At 40.2% G+C, this 10,018-nt stretch overlaps 2 protein-coding genes across 2 annotated transcripts; both read right to left on the reverse strand.

Annotated features, from left to right (window-relative positions):
• Positions 1 to 1,671: 1,671 nt before the first annotated feature.
• On the reverse strand, positions 1,672 to 4,054 carry LOC103467722 (lysozyme g-like). Its single transcript, XM_008414376.3, has 5 exons — positions 3,913 to 4,054; positions 3,597 to 3,674; positions 3,305 to 3,501; positions 3,073 to 3,211; positions 1,672 to 1,863 (listed from the first exon to the last, which is right to left on the reverse strand). Exons 1-5 carry the CDS (start codon positions 3,914 to 3,916, stop codon positions 1,730 to 1,732), a joined length of 552 nt encoding a protein of 183 aa, XP_008412598.2. The 5' UTR covers positions 3,917 to 4,054; the 3' UTR covers positions 1,672 to 1,729.
• A 443-nt stretch (positions 4,055 to 4,497) lies between these two features.
• LOC103467691 (N-acetylmuramoyl-L-alanine amidase-like) lies at positions 4,498 to 9,733 on the reverse strand. The gene is made up of 4 exons (XM_008414310.2): positions 9,470 to 9,733; positions 7,311 to 8,171; positions 5,839 to 6,049; positions 4,498 to 5,176 (listed from the first exon to the last, which is right to left on the reverse strand). The coding sequence occupies exons 1-4, from the start codon at positions 9,561 to 9,563 to the stop codon at positions 4,873 to 4,875; spliced, it is 1,470 nt and encodes a 489-aa protein (XP_008412532.2). The 5' UTR covers positions 9,564 to 9,733; the 3' UTR covers positions 4,498 to 4,872.
• Between the last annotated feature and the right edge of the window lie 285 nt (positions 9,734 to 10,018).

A 10,018-nucleotide genomic window follows, 5' to 3' on the forward strand; every position in this document is an offset into this window, starting at 1 on the left:
GCTTTCAGACTCTGTGCCAACTGTTTGCAGAGGAAGGAGACGCACCCAAAGGAAAAAATTTCCCAAGAGTCACTCCTAATTAGACGAGATTAACCTGTATACTTCAACGTTGTCTTTAAAAAAAAAAAAAAAAAGATATCGCTAGCTTAATTATTTTGCGTCAGAGAGTCATTTATTTATTGAGCTATAAAGTGTGATGAGTAGGACTGCCTGACCGTTTGTGGTCCACTGATCTGATGCTTTAAAAGTAAAGACACCGACCAAATGTTGTCTTTTATTACTGTCAGGTTGGATTCTGTTTTGCTTTCGTTTTGGTTTGTTTTCTTTGTTTTGGGAAGCCTGCTGTTTCCACGTTCCCCCACCAGATGCCGCATGTGAGCAGAGCCCCTGGAGCAGCGAGTGGGAGAACCTGGAGACACACCTGTGGCGCATTAAGAGGACTGAGACTGTGGATATTTAAGAAGCGGCGAGCTGACACCTCGTTGTTTTACCTGGTAATCAAACTTCCAGTGAGAGGCCCTCTGAGTAAGATTCCCGTAGTAATCCTGTCTGTGTTTGTCCTCCTTGTCAGGTGTTGCCTGAGGTTCTCCAGCGGTTCTTAAGAACGGAGTTTATGCTAACTCCTGCGAATCCCCCCGTCTGCTTCCCCACTACGCCCTTAGTATTACCAAGCGGTTGCCTTCCTCGAGCACTCCCTTCCTGGTCCTTTGTATTCTGTGGATTCCCTCGTGACGCAGCGGTACGTACCTGGTCGTGTCCGAAGCCTCACGGCTTCTCATTCTCCGGACCTTTGTCAGCCGTCAGCTCGCCCTCCACACAGTCATCTTGCCTGTCTGTCCTCCCACGGCCCCTTGGTTCTCCTCGCCGCCTCCGGATTCCTGTCTGCTCCATCAAGTAACTCACTCTGCTCTAAAGTAAGCCTCCGCCATAAAATTTGTGACTCCTCGTTTATCAGAGCCTTACCTCTACTTCTCATCAACAGTGGCTGTTCTGGTGGTTCCGATCCTGATGCCTGCTCCACACTCACTCCCTTTCCCTTTACAATAAACCATATTGTTGTTTTGAAATGCGTGTCTCCTGATTGTGTTCTTGCATGTGGGTTCAAAGACTGGAACTAAACATGACGATTACATTTATTTCAATATTTAGCATTTGCTCATTTTTCTCCATTTTACACCAACTTATTCTGCCCTTTTTGATAAATGCAGGACACGCTGCACAAAACGGAATTTTGTCCCTAAAAAAACTTTCTCAGAATTCTGACCTTTTTTTTTACCCTAGAATTCTGACTTTTTAATCTTGGATTAAAATCTGAGAAATTCTGAAAAAATTTTTTCCTGTGGCCCTAATACTCTTTCATTGAAGACTGCTTTCATTTATAAAATATTATTTAGGCATACAATGGTTATTTTTCAATGATCTATTTACATGTCCCTTTGGGCCATGACCAGCTTCATTGCGGGCCAGATTTGGCCCCCGGGCCCTGAGTTGGACAGTTGTGCTTTAGTCCATACATAATGAAAGCTAGTAGAGAATGGACAAGTTTCACTTCATTTTTGATCTAAGACATGGAGGAGATGCTGATGCTGATCCTCTGTGACAGCAGCAACACGCTTCTGTATTATAATAATCAAAACCTGTTGCATGAATAAACATGTAAAAAAATTTGAGTTTGAATGGAAGTATCTTTTCTTTATAGCAGGACAAACACTGATTTATCAGGCTGAATTTAGTAACCATTTCTTTTGTACCACTTGGCTCTGGCAACAACATCATTGGAGTAATCTTTGCCAGTTGTGATGGCATCCACACTTTCATATGAATGGACGTTTCCGTCCCCCATGTTGTAGGCCGCTATCCCTCCTGCAGAGAAAATAAATAAGCCATAATAAAAAAATTCAATGTCTGTAGCTCTTTTCAAATAACAGTTTTGGCTTTAGAGTTTTTCTCTTCTATAGGTTGCCTCTAGTCAATTTTAAACCACTGACCTTTTATATATAGATTATGCATTCCATCCAGGATTTTATTTATTTTTGGGGAATTTTTTGGTGCTACTTTAGAAATATTTTAAAGAAAGGTTGCAATATTTTTTCCTCATTAAACTGCTTCCTAAAACTAGACATAGAAGTCATTATAGGACTTTTTACAACAAATTTGTGCTGTGCGGGCACATAACAAGCTTCTCCTTAACCTTTTACATATATACAACTTTAAGCAGTTAAGCACAGTTTGTCTCCATGAGTCCAAACATAAAGGAAACACAGTTGAAAATAATGATGCACCACTTCCATCTTCTCCCTAATCTGTTTGCGACCACTGCATGCTGCATACACATCTGGTTTTTACCTATTATTTCTGTCCTTAGAAGCTGCTTTTCTTTAGAGAAGTGCACGCACACACACACACACACACACACACACACACACACACAAGCATGGTGTGTAGGAGGCAGTCATGCACACACCAGTTGTCTGACTTTCCCCACACAGCATGAGTGCATTTCACCAAACAGGAAGAGCAAATGGGTGGAGACAGGAAACACAATCACCTCTAAATTGTCTGCAAGGAATGAACTCTGTTGATTCCTCTGCTACTAATTGTTTATTAACCCTCCAGCAGTTTTAAGCATTGGGGTCATTTGGACCTCGTAAGTTTTTTACTCTGTGCCCTGTGTGGTGAGGTCGTACTAATCCCATGTGAGCTTTTCCATATTTGTGTGTGTGGTTTTGGGAACTGACGATCTGAGGGTAAACCCAGAACTCTCTCTTTCCGCTTCCCCGTTGTCGGGCTGTGACATTTTCTGAGCTCCTGCTGAGCGTCGTGCTAAAACCGCAGGAGGATTAAAACTAGATCTGATCTGCAGCAGCAACCACGTTCAATATAACCACAACAAATGCTTTGCACCTCAGCGAAACTATAAACCTTAAATGACATTCTTCACGTCTGAATACTTGAAGACATCTGGCACACAAAGAGACTCGACAAACAGGAAGTGCAACCTTCAGTCTCTTCTCATAGGTCACAAAGACAGTTGGACAAAATCTCAGACAAAATGCTGAAGATTAAACAAACCTTTCAGCTGCTGCTCTCTGCTCCAGCTCGGGAACTTGTTCTGAATCCTTTTAATGAAATGAACAAGGATCCCTGTAGCTTGGCGGAGATGCTCCTCACTGTCCCAGTCTCCTTTTGCAGAGTGATGTCTAATATCCACCTGCATGTTTATGGAAATAAAAAAGCGGTAAATCTTTCTTTGTGAAGCATTTGCCAGGATTTTGCACATTAGATCTAAACAGTATTTGTCGACCTGCATGAGTCCCCAGGCGTTACCGTGATCCCCCCATCCGTCATCCAGGGCGTTTCCGGCTCTGGACTCTCTGGAGATGATGGCAGCAATAAGGGCCGGATCAATACCGCACTGACTTCCCACTTTGTTGATTTTTGATCTGAATTTATTCATTCTTTCAGAATCCATTTGGGCCATTTTTTCTGATGCCCTCACACCTGTTTGGAGAAATTACAGCCTCATGAGTTTGTCCTTTTTCAGCCCAACAGATTAACATTTTCAGTTCAGTCTGCTGTTTATCTTCAGTATTTACCAGAGTAACCCAGTTTATCCTGCTGAGAAGTCTTCTCAGAAGCACCGGTAGCAGAAACTCTAGTGATGTCTCCATAACCTGTAAAATATCAGCATTTACATAAAACGCATGAAGCAGGCAAATTTAAATGTTAAATTGTACATCAAATGCTATCTTAAATCACATTTGTGCAAGCTCTGTCTGAAATAATGTTTATTTTTTACGTAATAAAATATTTTATAGCTAAGGAGAAAAAAATGAAGACTTCTGTTTCTTTTAAATGCTACAGCAGCATTTAGCCAGACAAAATACATCATATAAACAATAAAATACTCACTCATCGTTGCAGTTTCTCTTGCTGATGCTCACTCGGAGCTGAAGTGGAAGATCTGTTCCCTGTTCTGGGGTGTAAACGCACTGGGCGCAGGACAATCTTTTATAGCCTTTTACTGTCGTCTGTGCTATCACACTCAGTGCAACACAGGAAATTGTGCACCAAACGTCCCATTCTGTCCGTTGGAGCGTTTGAATGCATTTTGAATACAGGAAACCAGATTTTTACCACAGTAGCATTTGTCACCAAGAGTGATGATGATGCTCGCTCATTTGCAGGACATCATTTGCTGTATGGAGGCAGAACATGTAGATGAATGTTGTTGTGATGAAAATAAAGCCTTAAAATACAAACATTTAGTGTTTTCCAGTCATCTGGGATGGTTTCTGTTCTCTGGCGAGGATTATTATGGTGTTGAATGGAGCGTGGCAATGTAGAGATTTTAATAATGAATAAATGAAGGAAAGTACGTAATCCCTCACAAGAAAACCAGGGCAGTTACAGAGTTACTGTAAGTGTCGTGGCTTAGGGCACGTTTACAAGAACAGGAGGCAAGAATCCACTGTGGTGTACCTACGATGAAGAGTATCAAGTTGTTGTTTTTATTTTTAATAGATGCAGTAAGCAGGGGTACAACGTAAAACGTGGAATCCATTTATTTGTGATGTATTTTGTTGGTTAGATAGAAAGTGAACCAGATCTCAAAAACTTTCTTTAATTCTTCTGAAAGTGACATTGCTTTAAAATCACATAGTGAACGTTTTGCCATCTCTGCTCCATTACTTGTTAAGAAAGAAAAGCCCGATAATTTCTTAGTACTTCTGCTTAAAATCTGATTTCAACCACATTGGTCTTAATTAATGCTTCTTCATTGGATAAATTAACCAATTCACATTAATCAAACTACATCCGCGATCAAATTAGATTTAGGAGTCTTGTGATCAGCAATGGCTGCAATTCGTGTCATTCTCTAAAATGTTCCCAGCTTCTTATTTCTGAAAACAAGGCGTCTCCAGGACAGGCGGTGTAGTTCACCACCTGCCTGTGGCCTTGGATGGTGTAGTTTCCTGTCAGCCCTCCTCCATTCACAGCGCAGAGCGCCAGGTGGTTACGCAGCAGGTCCATGGCGTGGCGAGAAGGCAGTGCGGCCGTGTAGTTTCCGATGATTGACACGCCGTAGCCCAAGGCGTTGTGCCCCCTGGTGTGTCTGCCCACGTGGTTCCAACCCCGTCCTTCATAGATGTAACCGTCAGATCCGACCACGAAGCTGATAATAGATAATAGATAATTCAATATATCAGAAATCATGACATGAATTATGATGCGTTTTGGCAACTGGTTCCCATACACTGTCAAACATCTGAGCTGCATTTAGTAGTTGTGTCGACTGTTTCCTACTCTTCAAGTCAAATAAATTTATACAGTTTTATATTTTGAACCTAAATGTGAGTTTGTGAAAGATAAACTTACAGCATAAAGTTGTGTTAACATTTTATTAGAATAGAATAAACTAGAGTTTTTAGGTTAGCACTTTAAAAACTAAAAGAAGAAAAAGACAGGAGTGGGAACTATTTCCCAGAATGCTTAGCGGCATGTTTCTGTATCCTGAGACGGAAGTGCGTTACATTGATCTGACTCTGGTGTTTTATTAAGGCAAATGTTTATTTTAAAGCTTGAGGATAAAGTCCCGATCACACTGAATGTTTCTGAGCCGAATTCATTGTGATGTTTAATAAAATTCATTAATTCATGCAATTTGAAACAAATAAAACAGCCTCATTACTATCACAACTATTCAACTTTGTGAACCCTCATAACAAACTTTGTCAAAGAAAAAATAACATATGATCATATTTGTAATTCAATAGTATAGGTTTCAATCTTCATTTCCAATTCTGCAACACAGTGAAACTTTCAGAACTTGATCACCTATATGCAATGTCATTCCATCCACGATCTTCTTGGTGAAAACGCTGCATGGACCTCATGTTACGGGAGCAGCTTGAGAAGGACAAACAAGGCGCCGACGGCTCGTAAGTGTGGTGAACATAGAGAAACCTGAGTGGGAGGGAGAGTGGAATCGGTGTATCCCGTGAAGCTTTCGCACCCCACTGGCAGCGAGGGATGATCTGAGGGCAATCTGCATTCAGGACGCAGTTAATTAGTTCTCATCTCAGAACATCATCATTTATATATAAATGTCAGTTCATTGTAATGTCAAAGTATTTTTGCCCTTTCAACAAAATAAAAACTGCATTTTTCTGGCACTACATGTTGTAGAACAGAATATTTTATTGTAAAACAAAAGGAAAACTAAATATTTTTTACAACATTTCTCAAATTAAATCTAAAAAGTGTGGAATGCAAAAATAATTTTGCTGGTGTTATTGGCCAGACCAATATTTCTTCCCTATTCTTCTTTCTTTCTAAAGTTTTTTATAAGTCACTAAAAGGTTTTTAAGGGTTTTTTTTTGTCTAACATTAACATGCATGTAATCAACACTCAGAGGTGACACAGCTTCTCAGGAAACCGTGGCAAATCTGTCAAACGATTTACCAAAGCACATGAGACAGGCGTCATCGGTTCTTATTTCTAAATCTCACTTAAAAATAAACTTTTATGAGACTTTGCTTATGATTGTTTTATTTCTTTGCTAAATTTATAACTTTTCATCTTGAGGTTTTGTATATTTCTAACCAATAGTCTGCCTTCTATTAATCCTACATTTTTTGGCAGCACATTAATCAACATTCTTCAAATTTTAAGGTACTTCTTGCTATGCCACAGTTTACTATGCTATGCTATGCTGTGTGGTATGGTTTGATATGTTATGATAATTTAATCTTTGCTATGCTATGGTTTGTTATGCTATACTTGGTGTGCTATGCTATGATTTGCTGTAGTTTGATATGCTAAGCTATGCTATGCTATGCTATTCTATGCTAGGTGGTATTGCTGAGTATTTAGCTAATTCATAATTTCTTCACACTCTGACCCGTTTCTTTGCCTCTGCCAAATACAAGGATCCCTACAGCATGATGCTGCCACTACCATTGTTCTCTGTGGTGTGTTCAGATTGAATTGAAATCCATGCACTTTGTTGTGTTGATCTATCATATAAAATCCCAATAAAATACATTGAAGGTTGTTTGTAGCATAAGAAACTTGCTACAAATGTTTAAAAAAATTCAAGGAAATGTAAACATTTTTGTAAGTTGCACTCTTTACTAAATATATCCACAATGTCACCAGATGACATCAAAATCTAAAGTAAACAAAAGTACAGTTTGTCTAGTAAGCGCAAGTAAAAACGAATTTTGAAAGCTTACCTTTCCAAGACAGTTTTTACTTGCAGCCTTATTTTATGCCTAAATGCCTCCGACATGATAACATTACTCACCCAGGTATCTGTGCATAAATGTTTTTAATCCATCCTGCACTGCGTTTCCCAAACCAGAGTCCAGAGCAATCCATTCTGTGTCCTCCAGCTTCCAGACCAATGTTAGTGTCGTCATCACTTCAGCGTGAAGATCAAGTGGCCCCAGAAGTTGCCTTGAAAGTTGCCTCCTCTTTGGGCTGATGTAGCTTGTCACAGCATCAATGCCTTGTTTCTCAGTCAGAGTGAAATTATAGTATCCTCTTAAGATCTCACTGAGGGCCTGAGGCTGCTCAGTCGCTGGTAACTTGCTGAGGTGATTGCCCAGTATAACTCCATCCATGCCACCGTTTATAACAGCATCTGTGGCCAGAGTGGCAGGCCGAGATAACTTAAACACCTTTGGCTGCTCCACGTTGTCCCAGCACCCATTGGGACCCAGACGCATGGATGGTGGGATGTCCTGGAGGCTTAGCAGCGACAGGCCCAACGTCCGACCGAGGGACAGAGGAAAGATCCCAACAGCTTCTGTTCCCTCCATCTTGGCTTTCAGACCTGATTCAATCCCTAATAGTAGGGGTGCAAGAGCAACCGTGGTGCCGTCTGGAGCGAGGACCACTCCGCGCTCCTCACCGTTGTCAGTCACAATGTGGTGGATGGCCTTATCAAAAAAGCTGAAGGATGTTGCATTTAGGATCGATCCCTCCAAACCATCTGTGTCACTGAGATTGTGCGACGCGCCTAAGAAATGGACGGTCATCAGATCGTCATGGCCAGCCGTCCTCCGCAAAGCCCGAACCAGAGCCAGGGGCAACAGGCCAGCGTTGGAGTCTTCAACCTGCTGCACAGCTTGGATGAAGCTCTCCATGTTACGCAAGTGGACGCCTGAAAGAAATATGACAGATGTTTATTCTAGATCTGTAAAGTCATTGATCCAGAAACCCACTCACTTTATGGACGTTCACTTGTGGGATTTGAGATTGGATCTTAATTATAAGCCTTAAACTGAAATGAATGTTGGACTCAATGGAAAAACTGCCTTGAACAGGCTAGGATAGGTCCATAGACAATTTTTGTGACAATGTTTTGGCACAAAATCATTCTTTAGACAATAAGATTTTAGTCTGGTCAGTTCTGCCTATTTTGAGCTGTTTTAGGACGTTTTGTCACTTTAAATCCAGTTAATCTGCTTCTGGCCACGCCCTCCAACTCAACGTTTAAATGCTTCTGAAAATGCGCAATTATACAACCATACATCTTTGAAAAGCAGAAGTGGAGCCTCCTGCAAGTGTTTTGTCAACAACAAAACACCAGCAGCCATTGTACAGCATATGCAAGAGGTAAAACCAGCTGACCAAATGTGCTGGAGATCCGGTTGGGCTGCTAAGGTGAAGGGCTGGGTTGGGTTTCCTAGGTAAAGGTGTAGCGCGTGTCAATGTGACTCAACAATCGGGAGGTTTCTGAAACTGTTCTAGACACCAACAAACAGGAACTTATTGCCAAAAAATAAGTTCCTGCTTTAGACAATTAAGAAGTTCAGAACAAGAACCAAAATCCATCCAAAAAATGTCTGGGTGGGTTTTTTTAGGACCTTCAGCTGTTTTTAGAAGCAAATGGAGACATAAAAATGTGCAACATGTGAATTTTGAACAACAGGTCCCATTTAAAAATAAAGCACATATTTTTTCTGTGAAGACATGGATCCTTTTAATGACATAACAGAGGAGATGCAGGAGAAATTGATTTCAGCCAAACCATGCCGATCCCGTAAGGCTTTGGAGTTTCAACAAACAAGACAAAAAAGAATGTAATGCTAGAATTTTTTTTAAATCATATTTAATTTTGTCATGTATTTTTAATAATGCATTCAAAACAAATATTTTTGCTTGCAATTACAAAAATGAACCAACTGCAATACATTTGTTTTTTATCCCAGCAAAGTTTCAAAATATGTAAATTTTCTTACAAACGTTTCTCGTGTCTGTCTTTAAAGAGTTAAATAATGAATATTGTCCATTTTTATGTAAAGTATCTTCATCCATATTAACATCTTCTGATTATGTGCCTTTTTCTTTTAGGATGACATTAATACACTTAGCTCTGTAAAATTTAACTGGATAGATGTCCTGGAAAGACAATATTCAGTCTTAAAGGTTAATTACCTTTGAACTTAATGAACTTACCTGCTGGCCTGTTGTAGACAGTTAAGAAGTTTAAAGCAAGAACCAAAAATGTAAATCGAAAAAAAATCATGTTGCATTTCCTGGTTGTTAGCATTTAATGTCCAGTTTTTCATTCAATAAGATAACAGGATACGTCTAAGATGTGAGGAATCTCTTGTATTGTATCTGTCAGCTGTCATAAAAAAATCTCCTCCCCAGTAAGAGTCTGGAGGGGCTTCTGAGGGTTTTGTGCACGTTTCTTTTTGTGTGTGGGGTGTGCATGCGTGACTGCAATGTTCTGTCCCAGTAGGACTATTTGCCCACTCATGGGTACAAATATTGGTTTAGCCTACAGTCAAGCAGCAAAGTCTGCTTCTCCTGGTTAATAAAAACAGCCATGATGAAGGTTTGTTGTTCTTTTATCCGACTTTCCCGTCATGTCATTGTCCTTACAAGCAGATCCATTCATGGCTTCTTCTGTGTGATTGCTTGAATGATGTGAAAAATAAAGCACATGTAGAGTTAATGTTTGCCATCTAGCTGCTGAGAATGAGGAAACATCTTAGTCAC

The sequence above is a fragment of the Poecilia reticulata genome, chromosome 1 (genome assembly GCF_904066995.2).
Source record: "Poecilia reticulata chromosome 1, P_reticulata-male-v2, whole genome shotgun sequence".
Taxonomy (NCBI): Eukaryota; Metazoa; Chordata; class Actinopteri; order Cyprinodontiformes; family Poeciliidae; genus Poecilia; species Poecilia reticulata.